Below are 23,618 nucleotides of genomic sequence, written 5' to 3'. Positions count from 1 at the left end.
ACATAGCCCCGTCCACTGGCCCCTCAATGCAGCAAAAGTGCCTGTACCTTTATCAGAGAAACAGCCTCAAAGCATAATGTTTCCACCTCCGCGCGTGACTGTAGGGATGGCGTTCTTAGGGTCATAATCAGCATTTTTCTTCCTCCAAACATGGCGAGTCAAGTTAAAGTGATTGTAAAGATTTTTTTTTTTTAATAACAAACCTGTCATACTTACCTGCTCTGTGCAAGAGTTTTGCACAGAGCGGCCGCAATCCTCCTTTTCTGGGGTCCCCCCGCGGCGCTCTTGACTCCTACTCTTCTCAAGTGCCCCCACGGAGAGCCGCTTTCCATGGGGGCACTCGTGCGGACGTGCTGCCGAGTTCTGCTGCTCCATCTATTGGCAGGACTCGGCCCCACCCCCTGACTTTCGTGTCACTGGATTTGATTGACAGCAGCGGGAGCCAATGACTTCTGCTGCTATCAATCTATTCAGTTGGAGCTGCTGTGCTCGTCCACGTCGCTGGATAAATCGGGTTTAGGTAAGAAAAGGGGGGGGGGCCTTCTTAAGGAGGGGGACCGTGCAAGCATTGCAGTATTTCAACCCATGGCGGTGTGTTGTGTTTCCAATGGTTTGTTTGGTGACCGTGGTCCCAACTGCCTTAAGATCATTCACAAGCTCCTCCCCTGTAGTTCTGTTTTTTTTTTTTTGTATTCCTTCCATTTGCAAATAATTGCTCCAACAGTTGTCTCCTTCTCACCAAGCTGATGGTCTTGTAGCCCAGTCCGGCCTTGTGCAGGTCTACAATCTTGTCCCTGATGTCCTTTGACAGCTCTTTGGTCTTCCCCATGATGGTGAGGATTGAATGGAAGAAAGATTCTGTGGACAGGTGTCGTTTATACACATAACGAGTGGTCGTTAGGAGCACCTCCTTAAATTTACAGGACTAATCTGTGTACCACATGAGCACATACTGTAGCCAATGTGTGGGAGCCAGAATTATTGTTGGTTGGTAGGGGACCAAATACTTATTTTACTCAATGAACTGCAACTCAATTTATAATATTTGTATCGTGTTTTTTTTCTGGATTTTTTTTGTCTCTGCAATAGTTAAATTAAAAAATTAAGGGAGTTCTAAACATTACTAGATCCACAACTAAATAATATTTGGCTATGCATACATTTTACCACTGTACTGTACAATTTTGCACAACACATGTGAAACAAAAGTCACTATTTTTACAAAAAGTTTTTAACTAGTATTGCAAGCAGATAACCTGAAAAAAGGAACAAAATTAAGGAGCCCTTGTGTGGCACCCAGAAGCCAACAAGTACTTCTATGGGCCCAGGTAACGTGTTCCTTACTAACTGCAATAGAAAAAGTTTAAACAGGTACTTCAATTTTTATTGGAATAATTGGATGAGTTAGGCCAGCCATAGATGGAACAAATCTTGGCCGGTTCATCAGGGACCGGCCGAAAATCAATCCATCTACGGGCAGGATGGTTGTACCAAAGTTGATCCATCGACTGCTGCTAGCAGTAATCATTGTGTTCTGATGGCTCGGAAGGCTCCCCACCGGCAAAACACAACACTGTGGGAGCAATTCTCCTATTCACACTTACAGTGTGGATGGGAGAATCAAGGGCTTTTCTTCCCTTCCACTCTCAGTGGAAGTAAGGAAAATCACATAATCTATGTGCTTCTTTAGGCAACATTAAATCACATTGTACTTTGTGTTTGATATATATGAGGAACACTCTTTAAAAACTACAGTAAATGTCATACCATATATGCTGTACTGAAATGAAGAAGCTGTACAAAGGATTATTCTGAGTAATCTCTCTAAAGATGTGGCGGAAGCTGGCCTGTCTTTGGCACTGGCCTCTCCTGTTTTTGGCCTTCTTTAGGTGACTCACATCTGCCTATCCTCTCACCCAGATCATTTGTAACTAATTCCATAATTCACTTGAAGTATTATTTTGTCTGAAGCAGCTGGTCCAGATTTATTACTGTCTATTGGCTGTGGCACGTAAAACCTTTTTTTTATATTGATAGTGATGACTGGTAACAAAAATACACCAGAGGGTAGAATTTGGCAGACTGGAAAAGCTGTCCACTAAGACCTAGAGTTTAGTTTTTCTAGTTTTCTTTGTAACCACAGGCACATCACATTTTTTTCTTACCACTGTAGGGAGTTAGGAATAATTGTGTTCAGGATTCCCCCTTTAATAAATCTTAAGCCAGCCATATGCAGATCGAAATTTGTCTGGTTCAGCCGGGACTGGCCGAATTTCAATTAATGTATGGGCAGGCTGATTGTACCCAAGTTGATTCAGATTTTTGTACATGTGATGTATGAAATTGACTTGTGGTGTACTCACTTTTGTTGCCAGCGGTTTAGACATTAATGGCTGTGTGTGGAGTTATTTTGAGGGGACAGAAAATTTACACTGTTATACAAGCTGTACACTCACTACTTTACATTGTAGCAAAGTGTAATTTCTTCAGTGTTGTCACATGAAAAGATATTGCAGTTTGGTTGATGTATTGTCTAGATTTTATTTCAATTAGAAGAGAAATTGACAGCTAAAGCTTTTATCCTATTGGTAATGTAATGCAGTATGTAGAGATGCAATGGCTTCATTGAGTACCTATCTTCATTAAGACGCTGGTTCAGTATAAGTCTTAAAACATGAAACAGTTCCTTTTGTATACTAAGCTGGACAGAGAGATGTCCCTGAAGCAGTCGTGGCTATAAAAGTCTTAGGCCGGCCATATACGATTTGAATCTTGGCCGGTTTAGCAGAAACCAGCTGACATTCGAATCATTAATGGGCAGGCTGAATGTACCAAGTTGATCAAATCAATCGACTTGGGTACAACCAGCCTGCCGGATCCTCTGCTAGCGATAACCACTGTCTTCTCCCGGTGGGGGTGGCTTCCCCTTCAGTCCCTGGACTTGTCTTGTAATGGTGAAGAAGTTTCACAACTCATTTTCTTGGATAATAAACTTTAATACAATTCTTGACATCATGGTGATTGGATTAAGGTAACTGAGGTGCTCGCATGGCTATATATATATATATATATGCTGGGGTGTGTACCCAACACTCATTTGAACTGAGGAAGCCACTTGGATGAGTGGAATAATGGCTTCAGTATTACAAAACAAGTCTAGTCAGAGGTGACTAACCACTACAAGCTGAGCTTGGCCTATAACAGCCAGTCCCGGGGGTCTCAGATAGCAATACCCACAGTGGATATTTCCCTGTCCAATTCCATGCAAAACGGACATCTGCTGTAAACGACTTTTAATTAAAAGATATGCATAGCCAAAGCTTGTTTGACCATATTTCTCCTGTGGGTCACACCAGTGCACTTTTGCTCTCCGGTGACCCAAAGTCAGCTTATAGTGGGCTATTGTCTACTAGAGTCTCCAGGCTCTGGAAGGATCCCGACCGATTTACCCAGCTGCCTGATTCTGCAAAGCCAGCTGTACCAGCTCTCCCAGTGCTCAAGTGAAACATACACAATATTGGTATAATGTTCAGCGCTAAACCATCTGACGAAAAAGATTAAAGTTTAGAATTTAAATGAAAAGGCATGCATCTGCATGCTGATAAATGGAGGTGCAACCATGTGAATGGTGAGTGGATTGAAAGTTCTGGGGGATGAACCCCTAAAAATTAGTCTCTAAAAAAGTCTCTAAATGGAGGCTGTAAAGGGAGCGAGGCTGCTTCAGGCACAGGCTGGGGAACCCGATCACTGTGAACAAAAGGAAAGCAAAAGGAGAGAGAAGCACCAAGCCAATCCTTTAAAAAGCTTAGGAATTTATTCAGGATATAAGTATAAAACAACACTAAATACTTGCGTGAAAATTGTTGGAGCACTTGCAGAGTGCTAGAGCGGGTGGGAGCTTCCATTTTTCACACAAGTTTTTAGTGCTGTTTTATACTTATATACTGAATAAATTCCTAAGCTGTTTAAAGGATTGGCTTGGCACGTCTCTCTCCTCCCAGTGCTCAAGTGAGTATGGGAGGAACAGAGCGAAGAGCAGTAACTGACAGTCACTGCTCTCCAACCCGAGCAGACCGAGAACTGAGCGATCAGAGCGGATGTGGGACAGCTACAGCATTACACTGATGCTGCAGCATAGAAGTGAGTATGTATGTTTGTTTTCATTATACCCCAAACTTCTCCTTTAATTTAAAGATGATGATTTTAAAATTAGCAGCATGTAGCCGTTTAATGCAGCGACCTACCTCTTTTCTCCATTGTATTCAAACTTGATCCTGGCGTCCTGCTGGAGAGAAGATATTAAACTTGTTAGATATATGTATGAATAAACAGATCCTATAAATCTTGAACATTTATTGGACAAGAAAGTTAGTATTGCTGGAATTTCAACAGCATACTTGTATGAAGCTGAACAAACGCTTCTAGTGTACAATGTCCAGGCACAGATTTAGTACAGAGCCCAAGGCAGCCAAATTTGAGATGGGCTATAGCTTACTGAATAGTCTTATCATAATTCTTAGTAAGAATGTAAATATGTAATAACAGGACCATAAAGTTTCATGACAGATCTGTCAGAAATACACACAAATGTGATAAGAGGAAGAAATGAAATGGCAAGCATCTGGGCTTATAGCTGGGCACTAACTTCAGACACATACAGAAACAATTAAAATGAAAGGTCATCCCAGCCATCCTTAACCACTTCAGCCCCGGAAGAATTTACCCCCTTCCTGACCAGAGCACTTTTTGCAATTCGGCACTGCGTCGCTTTGACTGACAATTGCGCGGTCGTGCCATGTGGCTCCCAAACAAAATTGACGTCCTTTTTTTCCCACAAATAGAGCTTTCTTTTGGTGGTATTTGATCACCCCTGCACTTTTTATTTTTTGCGCTATAAACAAAAAAAGAGCGACAATTTTGAAAAAAAAACGCATTATTTTTTACTTCTTGCTATAATAAATATCCCCCAAAAATATATAAAAATGTTTTTTCCTCAGTTTAGGCCGATACGTAGTCTTCTTCTTTTTGGTAAAAAAAAAAAATCGCAATAAGTAATTATTGATCGGTTTGCGCAAAAGTTATAGCGTTTACAAATTAGGGGATAGTTTTATGGCATTTTTATTAATTTTATTTTTTTTTTTAAATGACGGCGATCAGCGATGTTTATTGTGACTGCGACTGTAATCATTGTCATTTATACAGCAATCACTGCTATACAAATGCACTGATTCCTGTGTAAATGACACTGGCAGTGAAGGGGTTAACCACTAGGTGGCAGTGTAGGGATTAAGTGTGTCCTAGGGGCGTGTTTCTAACTGTAGGTGGGATGGGCTGTGTGTGACACGTGACTGATCTCTGCTTCGATCACAGGGAGCAGAGATCAGTGACACTGTCACTAGGCAGAACGGGGAGATGCTTGTTAACATTAGCATCTCCCCATTCTTCCTCCCTGTGAGGCGAACGCGGGTGTCCCTGCGGCGATCGAGTCCGCGGGACCTGCAACCTGACTCACGGAGCTTGCCGCGGGCGCGCACGCCGCCTCTTCAAGGGGAACCTACAGGTACGTGATTCTGCCTGTACGTGCCCTTCTGCCACAGTATATCTGCGTGAGGCGGTCGGCAAGCGGTTAAAGTGGTCCTTGTCTCAGAGTATTGCTGTTAAGCATGTCGATTTAAATCACGATTTAAAACAGCGGTAAAAAGGCTTGATTTAAATCAACTCAATTTAAATCATAATTTTTAAAGAGCAACTGTCATCTCTGTCTCGCAGTGGCTCCTCATCTGACCCGCTGTTGACTCACCGACAGTCCCATTCATTTTAATGGGACGGCTGGTGATGCGGCAGTGACACAATAAGGTGAGGGACGTGGCGGCAGAGGGTGAGTGGATGCCCGCTAACAGGCGCTGCCATGATGGATCTGAAATGACAGGTGCTCTTAAATATAAGGGTTCATTCTTGCTAGTAGTTAGAATCTATCATTTCCTTTTTACTGCTTGCCCTTCCTCCTCACACTTAGAGCCTGGTACAGATGCATTTCTTGTCAAACAATCATACAGTTTTTAGTGTACATAGATTTGCAAAAAAATGGGATAAAGGAATATTCCTGAACTTTGTTTTATCTCATGGTTACTGTGAAATTGTGTGAATGCATCAATGAAGTGCATGTTATCTCAGCTTGCAGAGCTTGGATTCATAGAATGAGTTTACCAAAAATGTAAATATTGCAGAATATACAGCCTCATGCTACATAACTAAGCTCCATTTCATGCTGAATAAACTAAATTATTAATATATCTTAAATAGAAAACTATATTTCAATAGATTTTTATTCCAAAAGCATTACATTAAAATAAATTTGATCAAAATAAAAAAAAAATATATCAGATTTAAATCAGAAAAATCTGATTTAAATAGGTTTTTTATTTTCATTTTTTAAATCATTGATTTAATGGGTAAATTACACTTACAGTCCCCATAAACTATCCAAATCTGATTGTACAATCAGGGCAGAGACATCACAATCTCCACCTCCAATCCATAACAGCATTCATTGAGAAAAATGTATGGCGTTCACTGAATGGGACCTAACAGGTAGTGAGGATTCCTATAGTAGTAGAGGCAGCTAGTTCAGCAATTCTCTGCTTCTACACGGGTTATCTAGGTATGAAATATGTATACTTACTGAAATATGTATACTTACAAGCTGGACCAATGCAATAATGCAAAAAAAATCCATACCTGGGAGCTCGGATTTAAGAGTAAATCTACCAAAAGTAGAATTCCAGGCTAAGCCTAACTAGTCTTAAAAATCCTCCCTTCCCCTCCTAATACATACGCTGACTAACCTGTGTAAGAAAGATGTATATACTTACCTATTTTCAGCCTGTTCCATTCACGTGGCTTCAGGGGAGACAAGGATGTGCTGACAACTTCTCTAGGCTTTAGCAGCCAATATCGAGCACTCTCTCCTCTCCCCTGCAGCCAGTGCTGGCTCACACAGGGGAGCACATAACCAGACCAGAGGGGGCTGAACATAGGTAAGTATATAGATTTTTTTTTACACAGGTTAGTCAGCATAGATGTTAGGAGGGGGATCATCTTTAAGGGCCAGTTCATATCAGATGCAGTTCCGTGCGCTTTTTTTCTGCACTAAAAATGCATGCACAGTGTTTTCCCATGTATTCCAATGGCTCTAGTTCACACCAATGCAGTCAGTTCCAGTCAGTTTCGACCGGAAACTGACTGGAAATTACTGCACTGGTGTGAACTAGAGCCATTGGAATACATGGAAAACAATGTGCATGCATTTTTAGTGCAAAAAAAAAAAGCGCACAGAACTGCATCTGGTGTGAACTGGCCCTAAGAGTAGTTAGGTTTAGTCTGAAATTCTACTTTAACCACTTGCCCACTGGGCACTTAAACCCCCTTCCTAACCAGACCAATTTTCAGCTTTCGGTGCTCTCACACTTTGAATGACAATTACTCACTGATGCAACACTGTACCCATATGAAATTGTTGTCCTTTTTTCCCCACAAATAGAGCTTTCTTTTGGTGGTATTTAATAACCGCTGAGTTTTTTATTTTTTGCGCTATAAATCAAAAAATACTGAAAATTCGGTAAAAAAAAAAATTCTTTGTTTCAGTTAAAATTTATTGCAGAGTATTGGCAGAGTATTGGCAGAGTATTGGCAGAGTATGGCAGAGTATGGCAGAGTATTGGCAGAGTATTGGCAGAGTATGGCAGAGTATTGGCAGAGTATTGGCAGAGTATTGGCAGAGTATTGGCAGAGTGTTGCAGAGTATTGCAGAGTATTGGCAGAGTATTGCACAGTGTTGCAGAGTATTGCACAGTGCTGCAGAGTATTGCACATTACTGCAGAGTATAGGCAGAGTATTGCACAGTGTTGCAGAGTATTGCAGTTTATTGGTAGTGAGCAGCACTGTGGGCACTACGCATGCAGCCCACAGCGATGCTGCAATCTCTCCCCCTCTCCCCTCGCACTGTACCGATCGGTACAGAGAGGGGAGGGAGGAACCGGCGTCATGACGTGACGCCGGTTTGTTTACAAGTGATCGCTCCGTCATTTGACGGAACAATCGCGTGGTAAACGGCCGCGATCAGTGGCTATTTACCGTGATGCGCCAGGTCCTCAGGATGTTACCGGGTACGCGTCCCAGGGGGCGCACAGGAGCAACATTCTGGAAGGACGTCCATGGATGCCCACCCAGAAAAACCCGACCGCGCTGTAGCCTTCTTTCGGCTATGGCCTGGTCGGCAAGTGGTTAAAGTGGTTGTAACATATTAAATATATTACATATATTCAGCGAAGTGACTGTCCTCAGGTGATACACAGACATTAAACAAATCCTCCTACATAAGTTGTACCTGTTTATCTCCAGACCTCTCTCCTCTACACCCAAAGTGAGAGTTCAGAAAAAAGGGGGCAGAGAGCTGAAATTACACTCTGCAGAGCTCAGCAAGGAAAGCTCTGAGAGCTGATTGGAGGGAAGAGACGCAGCCCCCTTCGCACAGCACAAAGAATAATGCCCTGTACACACGGTCGGATTTTCCAATGGAAAATGTGTGATAGGACCTTGTTGTCGGAAATTCCGACCGTGTGTGGGCTCCATCACACATTTTCCATAGGAATTTCCGACACACAAAGTTTGAGAGCTTGCTATAAAATTTTCTGACAACAAAATCCGTTGTCGGAAATTCTGATCGTGTGTACACAAATCCAACGCACAAAGTGCCACGCATGCTCAGAATAAATTAAGAGACAAAAGCTATTGGCTACTGCCCCATTTATAGTCCCGACGTACGTGTTTTACGTCACCGCGTTCAGAACGATTGGATTTTCCGACAACTTTGTGCGACCGTGTGTATGCAAAACAAGCTTGAGCCAACATACGTCGGAAAAAATCCATGGATTTTGTTGTCGGAATGTCCGATCAACGTCCGACCGTGTGTACAGGGCATAAGAGTTGAGGCTGACAATCTGCTGGAGCTTCCGGCCCCGTCACCATTTTTCTCTTGGTGTCAGAAAAACTTGTCAGAAGTGACTAATGCTGATGCAGAGGAAGGAAGCAGCAGACAGAAATGGCACTTAGTACTCTTAATTGAGACAAGTACACACTATAGAGAGATATGCTTTGTTCATATTTCATGCCCGAAGTTTATAACCTTTTTAAAGGGGTTGTAAATCCTCGTGTTTTTTTCACCTTAATGCATCCTATGTATTAAGGTGAAAAAACATCTGGCAGTCACCGGCCCCCCATTTTACTTACCTGAGCCCCGTCATCTCTTCGGCAGGGACGTGCTCTCCCTCTCTCCACGGAGTCCCGCTTCTTGATTGGATAGATTGATAGCACTGCAGCCACTGGCTCCTGCTGCTGTCAATCAAATCCAATGATGCAGGCGCTGGGGGGCGGGGCCAAATCCAGCATTCGTGACAGTGGATTCTCGGTTCTCAGTGCAGAGACGCCAGGGGACAGATGCAGCATCCACCTAGGTAAGTATGATTAGGGAAAAAAACCCAAACCCTTACTTCTCCATTAAGTTGACGAGTTTAACTTGCATTTATGCAGCATATGTGTATATGTGCAATGTAGTATATATTATGTGCAGTATTCCCCACACTTATTAAGGCAGCATAGAGGAAAGCCATATACTGTAGTCTGTGTCCAGATTTGCATAGCTGTTTTGTTAAACTGCACTGGTTGCTCGTGCGTCAGTGACACACCTCAGTTTTTCACTTGATTGGAAAATAATCACTCTTGTGTGGGCGGGCTGAAGAATTTCATGTATTTACAACTTGTCTGAAAGCCGAGGACATAAAAGCCTCAAGTTTCCATCATCTCATTCTCTAGATGACGAGGAGAGGGACAGAGTTCCCCAATCTGCTCCTGTGGAGCTCTGAATAATAAAGCCTTAACCCTCCACTGTCAGTTGAGTCAGCTACAGCCTCTCTCTTTTTCTTTTACAGAAGGCCCAGCTAGCTGCAGTAGAAACTACAAATGAAACTATGGCTTGCATACAAGAACCACAGCTTACCAGCTTAGTCCTTTAGTATTTCAGACACTGCTGAAGCACCCCAGAGAACCACGCTCATTTTCGCAGGTAATGTGGTTATATGTGAACCTCCTGCTTGTAATACATGATAAGAGTTCCCAACCACATCTATTGAAGTTTATTCCTCAAAATGACTTGCAGTATCTGGCTCTGGCTCCAGCTCCACAGCTGTTTTTTTTTGTACTATTTCTTGAGCTGTTTTTTTTTTTTTGAGTGGCCCCACCCTGGGCCCATACTAAGAGGCTGGGGAGCCCACTCACAGTGCAGCAGGGGGTTGTGGGGGGTTTAGAAGCATGTCATCGGTGGTAGGCGGGTGTCCTGAACCAGGAAGAGGCAATCTGTTGAAGAGGACCAAGATGGTGGTGCGGGATGGAGGCTCTGACCTGTGATCAGTGTTCTGTAGAGATCCGCCACTCTACTGCTGAAAACCTAGTCCCGTGCTGTCATCTTATGTCTCTGGGAGTACATCATCAGGGGGGCAATATGCATGAACCAGGAAGAAATAGCTGCCCCCTGATGATGTATGTGTAGTGGTGCATGTGCTATAAAGTACCCCGAGGCATGCTCTGATGCGTGACACGAGAATCTCAGGAGCCTGAGGGTAACTGTATACATGATTCTTGGCTTGGTGAGAATCCAGGAAGAGTAGGAGGGTTTACCTCAAAAATGTACTAAAAGAAAATGTCCAATTGTCATAAAGGCATAGGCGTGCGCAGGGGGTGTGCAAGGTGTGCCTGGGCACACCCTAATCACTATGTGCGGTGCCGATTCCCCCTACTGCCCAGGCTTCCCCCCTCTTGATTGGCCCCGCAGTGCTGATGACTTCCCTCCTCTCCTCTCCCCCTGGCTGCTGAGGAGGATGTTTCAGAATGGAGAGCAGGGGAAAAGGCTAGTAAATATGTAATTTACCGGTCCCTTCCTTTTCTAAATGAATACAGTGAGCACACTCGCTCACTGTGTCCATTCATAACTGAAGTCTAGTAAACTGTGCTTACTATGCTTCAATTTGTGAATGAACATGAAGCCACTAAGCACAGAGCATCTTTGGGTTCTTCCGTGTCCAGGGAGATTTGTGTTGCTGGTCAGTCTGAGTGTTTGGTTTGGATCAGAGAAGTCTGTGACTGGGGAACTGAGCGCTCCAGGCGGACACTGACAGACGGAGGAAAGGTATCTAAAGACATGGATCTGGGATTTGCTGCACAGTGGCATACACTGTGAATGTGGAATACCCCTTCAAGGGGTGAATATCTCTCTGGTGAGTGCAACAGCTATAGGGAGAGAAGCACCAGCACAAAGGCATACAAGATTGAAGAGCACCTGTCACTTTTTCCAAAAGACTTTATGTTTATGTATTTAAAAGGATTGTGTATGTCTAAAAAAAAAAAAAAAAAAAAGAAGATTCACCAGAGCACTAGTCACTCTATTTAGGATGCCACAAATGTCACTATATGTCATATGGATTTAGAAAACTTTATTATTAATTGCTAGATCACTAGCCAGATTTAAAGCACCAGTTACTTTACATATTTATATATTTTGTACCAAGGAAGGTTTATTTATTTATTTATATACCAGGTAACATTTGGGTTTAAAGTGGTTGTAAACCCTGTCACACTCCTTTTACATACAGGTAAGCCTATAACGTGGCTTACTTGTAGGTACTTTGAATATCTCCTAAACTTTCACAGGCTCACTTTTTTTAGAACACCATGTTTGGGATCCTCTCTACACATGTGTAGCGTGTCATGGCGATCGGGCGTGCTGTGGGGGTGTTTTTCCGGTTGGGGCGGGGTACCTCGTCTCAGCTACGGGATGGACATATAGTCTTGGGCTCCATCCACTTCGACACAGGCCAAGCACAGTTTCTAGCCGACCTGTGAGCATAGATCCCACTCTCCCTAATAGTATATTCTACCCCCAAAAGGAGAAAAACCTAACAATTTTTGTCTATTTATTTGTTTCTACAGTTTATCTGTGCACCTAACTCCTGATGAATGGCACAAGCCATGAAACACGTAGTTTCTTTAGGGTGAATGGTCAAGTCTGGCTTATTATTCCTTATTTTATATTGGCCCGTGTATACTTCTTACATACCCAGTTTTATCATGTATAATGTACATATATGTATCCTCTTTTGTTCATATAGCAGCTATGTTGCATACGATAAATAAAATGTTATGACCACAATATGTATTGTTTTACTATAGAATTTTTCAATGTATTTGCATTTGATTAACCTAGCGCCGAGCGTATGCACATATGCGGCTTAAGCTTTCAGGGGTTATACTGAAATCACCCTGGTACCGTTTTTTAGAGCGGGAGGTCGGCTCTTTAGGGATAACAACCGATGCGGCTAAAAGCCACTCGGTTTTCCCACAGGAGTGGGAGGGGATGTCCCGCTGCCTTCTGCCGCTGTTCCCGGGCCTCCCGTCCCACGGGGAGACCTGATCCACAATCCCGCACTTCCGCCGGCTAGAAAGACACTGAATAAAAGTGTAAAAAAATTTTAAAAAATAAAATGAAGAAAAAAAAAAAGTTAAAGCGCCCCCGTCTCCACGAGGCAAAGAAAACACATATGTAAGTCGCGCCCGCATATGTAAACGGTGTTCCAATCACACATGTGAGGTATTGCCACAATCGTCAGAGTGAGAGCAATAATTCTAGCAATTTGAAAGCATGACATGTTAGGTATCTAATTACTCGGCGTAGCATCATCTTTCACATTATACAAAAAAATTGGGCTAACTTTACTGTTTCGTTTTTTTTAATTCAGGAAAGTGTCTTTTTTCACAAAAAATTGTGTTTAAAAGACCGCTGCGCAAATACCGTGTGACATAAAATATATGATCGCCATTTTATTCTCTAGGGTCTCTGCTAAAAAATATATATAATGTTTTGGGGTTGTACTATATGCTTTCTTGTAAGTACTTTATCTTACAAGAATATAAATAACCTAAAAAAAAAAAAAAATTCATATGCATGTTTTGACCCAGCTGAACTGCAAGGTCACACGCTTTAAGGTGAGCGCACACACTGAAGGGGGGAGCACCTGAGTGGACACAAGAACACGTTTGTTCATCACCAATATATTCTTTGGATCCGATTAAATTGGAATGGACTTTATATTCATTATTTTTGTATCAACGCACGTTGATCACATGAAGTATTTTGCACGTAGCACTTTAGTGCACTGGAACACTTTTTTGTATAATATTTGACCAATTACAAGGATTTTGTTAATAAGATGATATGAGTTTATACATTGTATTATATTTCTGCACACAATCACTTTATTGTCATTAGGGCACTTTAAGCATTGGACAATTTTCTAATATTTAATATTCTTAATTATATGATTTATAGTGATTGGTGGAAGTACACACGGAAATAGAATATTTATTGTGGTTATCATATACCTAGATCAAGATTTCCTCTGTATTTTAGTTTGTTTGCACCGTCATATGGGACATGATCAGTGCTAGCAGCTGTCTAGATTAAATAATTGGTATATATTTATGGTACCTCGCAAGATTTTTTATTATTTAGATGTATATTACTTGTACCAAAGCAGCTAATCAGACTTCCGTTCTATGCCGAGGAGTTCCTGCTTTCTGATTACCGTATTTATCGGCGTATAACACGCACAGGCGTATAACACGCACATTCATTTTAAGAGGGAAGTTTCAGGAAAAAAACCTACATTTTAAATAAGAAACTTTGAAGCAAAATAAGGGTCAGTGCCCATCTGCAGCCTGACTATTGCCATCAATGCAGCCTGATCAATGCCCATCTGCAGCCTCACCATTGCCATCAATGCAGCAGCCTCACCATTGCCATCAGTGCAGCTTGATCGAACAGAACAGTGGTCCAATAGCAACCCAGGAGACAGGGCTTCCTATTACAGAGGCCGCCAAGTAAACAGGAGATTCTCGCTGAATGTAATCTGACGGCGCTCGTCCCGCCCCCCCTCCCTGTCCCCTCCGAGGCAGCTAAAATTGAAGTATTGGCGTATAACACGCACACGCTATTTGCACCCGATTTTTATGGTGAAAAAGTGAGTGTTATACGCCAATAAATACAGTAGTTGCTTTTAAATTAGATATTGCACTTCCTACACTATTTTTCTCTTAAAACTACCTTAGTCTGTTAGAATAACTATATTAAAATTTCTATTTTATTATCGTACTGGGTAGTTACTCAGCAATGGAGGAATGTTCATATGTTCAATCACAAAAATGCTGTTTACATAGTATAGATTTAGGAGACTTGCTGCTTGGAATCTGAGCTTCATATGTCCTTTTCCTCTGATTATCACAAGCTTCTGAGCTCACTGTGCCCAATAATATAACTTTCTGCTTCAGCCCTAATGGTATAGAGAATTTCACCTGTCAGTATAGTAAAACGCACACCAACAACTTCAGTTCCCAGTTCAATCCCTACACTACTATATGTACTAGAATGCATTTGGCCTGAAGCAGTGATAATGAATATATATATTTACTGTAGTTATAGAGGACTTGCAGCAAATGGCATCAAAAGGCAGCCTTGGGTTAAAAAATCATATCATCCCATATTTGTATAGGCAGCTACACTTTGCCAGGGTTTAGGAATGTTTATATTCAGGGCTTGTGTATATAGGCAAATGCTATGCATTTTTAGGCCCAGGTTCACATATCTGCGTGTAGCAATCACACTGCGATTCAGTGATGCAATTGTGTGTCAATACCTTTGCGTTTTTACGCATTGACTTCAATGCAGAAACAGCTTCTGTTGACTTCAATGCAGAAATCACTTCCATTGACTTCAATGCAGAAATCACTTCCATTGACTTCAATGCAAGAATGTATGTGAATGGCAACAATATATAAACACTTGTCTCCGAATGGCACTAAACTATGAGGATCGCATCTGTGTGATCCACATCAATAGGGAATCATATCTTGTCTGTCATGCAAATCTGTGTGTTTGAAAACGCATCCAGAATCGCATATGTGTGAACAACGGCTCAGTCTGTGTTTGAGATGTTACGGAGTTCCTTCACATTTGACTTGCACTGATCTTTCTGACTTGCATTTGACCTTTTATATTATTTTTGTATTCCTACTGTCATATATCAGGAAACAAGTGGTTTTAAGGTTTAATAAAATGGCACATGTATACCCAAGGCCTCTGGCAAATGTAGGTGCACACACACTTACCCACACAAAATGAAAGCAATCACACTGCTCTGGTGCAGTGCCCATCCACTGCCTGCTGCCTAGGTCACCACTGCACCGATCACAGTTTGCATCTCATGTGATCCAGGGTGCCTCCTCTGTAGTGTGCAGGTTTTGCTCTAAGCTGTCTACCTTACACCAAGCCACATTTTAGATGCCTTTCTCAGAGCCAAGCTTTAAAGTTTAGAGGGACTCTATACCTAAATTACATCATTTTCTTAAACTGGCTTATGCAAAATAGATCTTATTAGAATTCCTGGGCTTATGTGAGAATGTTCCCAGAGATTACAATTAGAAAAGAAAATATTTCAAATCCAACTAGTACAGAGCAGGGCGTATTTTCCCACACACAGCTGACTTTGGGGGTCATGCATGAAGAATGTGCTGACAAGAACATTTCTTGCTGTCCATAGCAACCAATCAGTGTCTCCTCTCCTCTACCATTCACAGTTCAAAGTGAAACATGGATTCCGATTGGTTGCTATAGGCAAAAAGCAATGTTCTTCTTGCACTCTTATCATACAAAAGCCCTAATCTGTCAAATCAATGGTCAACTGTCATTCTGTTTCCTCTTTTTGTCTACAGTGGTGGATTCAACAAAGTAACGGATTACACAGCACCATCACAACATTTTTAAATATCTCCATTTTAATACAGATTTGGGTATTTTTACATACATAGTTGTAAGTGTTACTAGTGCCTCTTTTCCCTAACACATATGTCACTTTTTTGCTTATAAGAGTCTTTTCATCCTATGCAAAACAGTTTTCATTTATGGGTGATACAGGCGACCTAAAGCACCTGCTGGCCTCTTATATTTCATCTGACATGGCTTCATAGTGCCTATGGCAGGGAGTTCTGGCAGGGACCTCTCACAGCTGGAGTGCCCTTGAGATATAAGAAACTGTTAGGTGATTTAAACCACTGCTCTGTGCATAAAATTGAAATGCCATATTTGGGTGGACTTGAGCTTTATAATATACTTTAACTGTGTTTAACTTTAATTTATTTATGTAAGGTTTTATTTAATAGACTTACTTTTTTAATATAAACACAAGTGCAGTGCCATCTGCTTTTTACGCAAGTAAAAACACCAGTCAAAGTCAATAAAGATGCAGAGATAGAAGTGAAATTTTGGCTAAACATGGTGCCATTTTCCACTCACTTCAACAACTATTTCCATGTTATTTGCCATAATTACAGTATGTGGTATGGGGGTGACCAACTAACATTTTTTTACAGTAATAGTCAAGCAGAAATAGTAAAGCATTAAGTAACAATTCTGTCCAATATTAAAACAGTTTGAGGTACCAGCTCAGTCACCATCACCAAATATAGTGTAAAAACCAATATGCCTAACAACCCAATGTCTAATATAAGCGTGCCTGGGATAAAGTACCATATTGCTAATCTTGCAGTGTTTTTGTGTGTGTGCGTGTGTGTGTGTGTGTGTGTGTGTATGTATGTATGTTTTTGTGGCAGGTCGAGCCCATGCTGCCACTGTTTAAAATGGCGGTCTATGCCAGAATTTTCAGGAAACAGGCACACTAATGATGCAGATGTGTGCTGGGTTTACAGTATGTTAAAGACAAAGTTAGAGGTCAGTGGCCCCACATTCCCGAGGGGGTCAGTGTGTGAAGGGAGCTGTGAGGTGAACATCGCACCATACTGTCTAGGTTAGGACAAACAAAGGCCCGAGCCTGTGAGAATGTCGCAGCTATAAGCTGCAGGAGAAACTAAGCTGACAAAGGTAGAGCGTTTTGTACACAAGCACTGGGACTGTGTGTTTGATGGTCTGGAGGAGCAAGGCATGAGGCCTGAGCAGTGAAGCTGCAAAGAGAGCATTGAGGCTGAATTCTATGTTTTGCTGCATTGGTAGTGGGGATCCCCTGTGTGGGAAACGAATCAAGTGTGAACTTTTTGCTTTGTTTTAAATAAATGTGGGCAGAAAAAGCCCTAAAACGTACTTCTAATGTGGAGAAACTCACTGTTTGGCGCTACCAATGAGCTACAAATTCCCCAACTTGCCACAGTATGTATGTATATATGTGAGTGAATGTACGTATTTGGATGGGTGTATCTATGTTATACACTTTTGACCTCATGCACTCTGCACATTACACAATCCTGATCCCTGCACTCTGCATTTTATATTCCTAACCCCTGTACTCAGTACATAACATGTCCCTGAGCCCTGCACTTTGGGCGTAACACACCACGAGCCCCTGCACTCTGTATGTTACACACTTAGGGCACCTGCATGCTATGCATTACATGCTGCCCCCCCCCAGAACACTGCATACCCCTACACTCTGTACATTAAATACTTCTGACCCCTTCACACTGGTGATCTTTGATCCTGACAGAGTTATTAAACCTTTCTCACTTTAAAGATGTGTTTTTGTTTCTTCCTGTATCCCCCTTGAAGGGATTTCTTTTCATACCCTGTTCTGTGTGGCACCCGTCAAATAAGGACCAAGAGGAAAACCCTAGCATGGGGGCAAAGGCAGCTATAAAAAGTTATATTGTAGAGAGATGGAGCGATGGACTGCTAGGTGTGGTAATATTTGTAGTAAATACTTTGGTGATGGTCTGTGGGGTTCTGCAGACAGCTCTCTAATCCCAAGTAGCTCTTTGGGCAAACTTTGTGAAATTATGAAAAGCACCTGGGGAATGAAAGCGTCGCTCTACTAGTAAGTGTACATAATAAATGTTATGTTCCATAGGGTCAGCCAATGCATTTCAGGAGCTTGGAAGGTTATCTAATCAGGGCTGAAAAAATAATGGACTAGGGTCAGGACTGTTATGATAACTCTGTATAACAGGCAATTAAATTAAAATTTTGCTAAGTATCACCTTTTACAGATTAGATGCAGCAGACATTTACTATTCTGGACACTCCCCTCACCTTCTCTTCAGCAATATTGACAGAGGTTGTAGCCCTTCCACACTACATCCAAAAATTAAAAAAACATCCACCTGGTAGAACTTAACAAAAGTGTGTCCTTGCAAATCTGAGAAATAGATGCCTGATCTTGAAGAGCCCAATAAGCACTAACAGATCTGAAGCACGTGTCCTAAAGAGGAAGTAGACCTCCCTGTATTGTTTGGGTATAAAATAAGTGGAGTCATATGATGTTTGCAACTGTATGTACCGAAGAACTTTCTGAAACGAGCCCTGTGTTGTGACTGGCGGCTCCCGCGTATGCATGACCCATAAAGAAAGATGGGCGAAGATGTATGCAGCCTCCAGCGGTGACAACGAAGGCTTCGTTTGCAGGAAAGTTTCACATAATGGTGGAGCAAGAGCAGGGAGACCCCTGCATGAACCCTCAGGAAGTACAAAGATGGAAACCAACTGGCTGAGGCGCCTTATGAGTCGCCCTATGAGTAAGGCAAGGTGAGGGAATATTTCTAGCCAGTTAAAAAAGTAGATTCTGAAGAGCCAACAGAACATAATAAGGTCCTGAAGGGAACAGGAGAGCACACAAGGGAAGACATGTGTGTTACATCCTGAATAAAGACCTTAATTAGGGAGCGAGAGAGACCAAGGGCTCTGGAACAGAATGGCCAATGCCGAGATTTGTCCTTTGATGGTACTCAAGGCCAGATGCTGATTCAGACCAGCCTGAAGGAAGGACAAAATACATCCCACAGAGTACTTTCGAGGATGAAAGTTCCTTGACTTGTATCAATCAAAACAGGACTTCTATGTCTGATGGTTTCCTTTGCAAGAAGTAGATTTCCTAGCCTACCTTCCTGTTCCTCAGGACTGTGACTTCAACTGTGGCCACGCAATTAAAGCCAGCGACCGAGATAGAGAGAAACATCCAATGGTAGAAGGTAAGGATCTCAGTAGAGAGAAAAGGTCTATCGCCTGAGAACAGCAGCAAAAACCTAGGCTGGCTGGAAGTGGGTTATGTAGGGGCATCCCTACAGCTTTCTCATTTTACCTGTGTCTAATCACCTGCATATAACCCAGTAGTAGTGATTAAAGAGTCTGTGTCCTATACTGTACAGCTAAAGCCCGGTACACACTGCAAGTTTTTTTCGTTCAACCCCCTAAATACACTGTTCAGTGCTCGCAGCCATTCTGTCAGACAAACTGCTGTACACACTGACCAAAAGTCGGCGGATTCAGAGATTCAGTAAAACCGTATTTTAAAGTGAACTTGAAATGACATTCACGTTTCACCTGTGTTCCCACATGGTGCCCTGTATTTTAGCTGTGAAAGGTGGTTCAGTGCAGTGGCCTTGTCATCAGTTCCAGAGGAGCCGGTGAATAAAGCCACATGCTGGAACATACCCAGTGCTGGTGTGCCATTGGTATCAGCTTAGATCATCAATAATGAAAACTCATCTTTGAAAACCACATGATGTGAAATAATCTTACAACTGTCAAGATCTTCTACATGTCACAAGTCCAGTAATTAAAACTGAAAGTTAAAGGAAACGTCATTAGACATTATACAGGCAAAACACCATTGCTATTCCCCTGAAAATTATTATCTGGCTGTCATACTTATCCACTAGCTTTAGTAATTTCAATGCTCCAGACCAAGTAAGAAGTTAGGAAGCACTGACTTAAATAATATCTGACTGATATATCCTCACTTATCCCAGTGATGTCAGCAATAAACCTCCAGTTGTTTCTCAGCGCAAGAATTCCAAATGCATAAAGTGAATATACATTTAAGCTCACCTAGCGCTGCATTCCAATCTTTGTACGATCTCTTTTTTATTTACTTAAATATGTAATATGAATGCCTACCTAAACCACTCATTTTGTAGCCAGTCAGGTTCTATACAGATGCTGGTAGAGCTAAAAGATTTTGTACAGTCAGACTGTAACATGTAGGGTGAGCTTTAAAGTCTGGGATGATAGGTTGATCAGTGAGATAGCCAGGCAGATAGCATTTTCAAAAGATCATTAATGGCAGCCCATATATACCCATCACATGGGTTTCTTTAAAACATACAAAGTGCAGAGACCACCTGCTTTGGGCTTCTGTTTTTCTTTCAGGTAATGCTGTTGTGCAACAGGAACCCCTGGAAAAACATATACTGAATTGTTATTTTGGTGTCCTCTCACCCCTTATTTAAAGGATACGTTCACCTGTACAGAAAAAATAAATGCACACATTTTCGTAGAAAAAACAAATGTGCATTTATTACTTTATCCTACAGGACCCTGGAAAGCATTACACCTGCAATCAGTAGACTAAATGCGGGTGGAACATATTCCAAAGGTGAAATTAGCCTTTATCGGTCTTCCTCATGCAGCTCCAAATACTGTCCACTGCCACTTTCCATTATAATTCAGGGAGCCAGCCAATGGCAGCAGTGCAAGACCATGTGATTCACTAACTTCTGGGGCAGCACAGTGGGTTAGTGGTTAGCACTTCCGTCTGAGCAGCAGTAGGCTCATTGGTTCAAATGCCAACCAGAACAATATATGCATGAAGTTTACATGTTCCCACTGTACTTGCATGGGGTTTCTCCCACACTCCAAAGACATGCTGGTATCTAAAATGGTCCTAGCATATGTGTGCATATATGGCTCGCATGTGAGATAGGGATGTTGGATCGTAAGCTCCCTAAGGGCAGGGACTGATGCAAATTGAAAATTAAGTGCTGTGTAAATGCCTATAATGATACTGACTATAACATTACTAATACTGGCCAAGCCTCTGTCTTTACTGCAGTGAGAATGCCCTGTCATGTACAAACCCAGTTTTGTTTCCATAGTGGTCAGTTTATGTAGCCTTGCCCTCCAGTACTTGAAGGGTGAGCCGTGATGGAACACATGCACAAACACTAAACATGTAATGTGCATGCAACTGAGCCAAAAAAGCTAACTTTTTTCTCTTCATTTCATTCTTTGCAAGGTCCCAAAACTTCCGCCCACTTCTGTCGGTCCACCAAGTACGACAATCTGCGGTGGCTAAGATCCAAGCAAAACAAACTCAGCTTCAGAAATGTACTTCAGTCACATGTAAACACAAATAGTTATAGAACTATTGGCTGAACACCCAGTTTGCAGCAATACTGGATATGGAGGTGCCACGGCTACAGAACAGGAAAGCAAGTTTTATAATGTGCATGGTGGATTTTCTATTATAAGTAGGAATAGCTAACATTAATTGGTTTACTTAGGAATGGAGACATTTTCATCTTTTCTTTAGTTAGAACCCATATTCATTTCAAGCGCCCAATTACATGCAGGAGAATTAAAGAATTGAATTTTTTTTTTTTAAATAAGCACGGTCTTCCAAACTTGACTACATGTAAAAGATCAGGCTGATGCCAATAATCTTATCAGGTTTAATGTTTACAGGTAACTATGATATGTTTGTTATTTTAATTGAAAAATAAACAAGGGTTTAATACCGTTTTAATGTGTATGTATTGCCAAAAGTTTTTTTTAGCTTTAGGTAGAGTACAGCAACCCATATCGGATTAATTTTTGCTGCCTGTGTGGGATTGGGGTTAAATGACAGCCCATTCTCTCCCTCCTCCTTCATGCCCACTAACCAGCTAAACACAATGGGGGTGGGATATTATATCTGGATTGATGGAGGCTTCCCCTCCCTCTTATTCTAAGACACAGGCTGGAGGGGAATGACATTTTTACTCAGTGTTCCTAAGGTTGTTTTTTTATTTTGAACATGTGATCAACAGCAGAGGACTAGAAGCTCCTTCTGCTTATGTTTCCCTGCAGACAGGAAAGAGCTGTGTCATGCGACACTTGTATATCGATTAGGAAAAAGGTACTTAGATGTTTTTTAAATTAAAATATTTACAGTGCCATCATTCACATACAGAAATAGAAGGAACAATGTAAATTGAACAGTGTGTTTATTATTACTCTAAAGGTCCATGGTAAGAGCAACACCTTTTAAATAATTTCTAAAGGCAATTTTTTTTTAATTTAAATATTAAACATGGTACATTAATCTGGAACAGAGAATCTTCGGATCGGCAGCACACCCACACAGAAAGTAAAGTATTAAGTCTTTATTGAAGCATAAATATTAAAAGCACTGGATGGGTACAGGCGGGGAAATGCAGGTAGGTTGACGCGTTTCACACTATAGAAGTGCTTTGTCAAAACCACCAATTTTATATTCCTCTGCTCTGTCCAATGGTATTGCACAAAGAGGCCCCGAACCCCCTCTTCTGGGGTTCCCTGCTGGATCCTCCTTTCCCTTGCTATGGGGGCAGATGTGCAGGCTCACTCTCAAATTGGGCTTTGTGTGTCCATAGACGCACACAGATCGATTCGGCTCCATCCTGTCTCTGCTTATAGGATTTGACTGACAGCAGCGGGAACCACTGACCCGATCCTATGGGGAGAAGAGCTGCAGACAGGCACAGCGCTGGATCTATACAGGAATCAGGTAAGTGTTTAGGTGAGGGGCGATAAAAAAAAAAAAAAAAAAAAGTCCTAGTTTTTGCATGGTAAATTTTATTGTTTTTATTATTATTTTACAAACACAAATACAAAGGAGATAAAAGGGAGAATCTGCACTAAACCTTAAATATGTGCATATAAAAAAAACTGGAAAAAATGCAATAATGAAATGGGAAAGGGGAGGTGCAGTATCAAACAAAAACCAGAATATCTAGCTTATAGAAATGTGTAAGAAAAAGAAAAATGCGCAACCAAAAATATATGAATAAAAATGTGACAATATGTTATCAACAGTGTAACTGTGATAAGGCACTTGGTGAAAAAAGGCAACGAAAAAATCCTTATGTTTTATAATCTGAAGACTACTGTGAAAATCGTGTCCAAAAAAGTAGATACATTTTACCAACAATGAAGCAATATAGCAATGTAACAATACAACAACATAGCTGTGTTTTTAAACACTTAATGGAGATATCGTTTCCTATATAATATAGTCCACAAGCTGCTGTAAATGTTAAATCCAGAACTTCATAGGGCATCAGGAAAACATTAAACGATTATATTCTGTTCCTGAAATATTCAAAGCAAACAGCGGTGCTTACTAGATCAGGTGGATCTCAAATTATAGAGATCATATGGGCATACTCAGGAAGGATGGAATCGCCTGCAGATGAAAATGATCAGCAATGACAGGAATCTTCCTCCTACTCCTGCTCCACGCTCTTGCAGTATTAATTTCCTGGATCTTCCAAAGGTAAAGTACTTCAAGTGAGGGTCTATGTTCCAGTTTAAGCTTATGATCTCTATAATTTGAGATCCACCTGATCTGGAAAGCCGCGCTGTTTGCTTTGAATATGTAAGGAACAGAATATACACGTTTTAATCGTTTAATTTTTTCCTGATGCCCTATGAAGT

At 41.5% G+C, this 23,618-nt stretch overlaps 1 protein-coding gene across 3 annotated transcripts in view; it reads right to left on the bottom strand.

Moving 5' to 3' along the window:
• Positions 1-23,618, bottom strand: part of LOC141144387 (mitogen-activated protein kinase kinase kinase 3-like) — a 254,921-nt gene that overhangs the window by 39,872 nt on the left and 191,431 nt on the right. For 2 of the 3 annotated variants that reach the window (XM_073630033.1, XM_073630030.1), the window contains exon 4: positions 4,245-4,285. In XM_073630033.1, the coding sequence (XP_073486134.1) occupies positions 4,245-4,285 (41 nt within the window). The remainder of the gene's footprint in view (positions 1-4,244; positions 4,286-23,618) is intronic. The other variant, XM_073630031.1, reaches the window with a different exon arrangement.

The sequence above is a fragment of the Aquarana catesbeiana genome, linkage group LG05 (assembly GCF_042186555.1).
Source record: "Aquarana catesbeiana isolate 2022-GZ linkage group LG05, ASM4218655v1, whole genome shotgun sequence".
NCBI lineage: Eukaryota > Metazoa > Chordata > Amphibia > Anura > Ranidae > Aquarana > Aquarana catesbeiana.
This window is presented reverse-complemented; position numbering and strand designations above follow the sequence as displayed.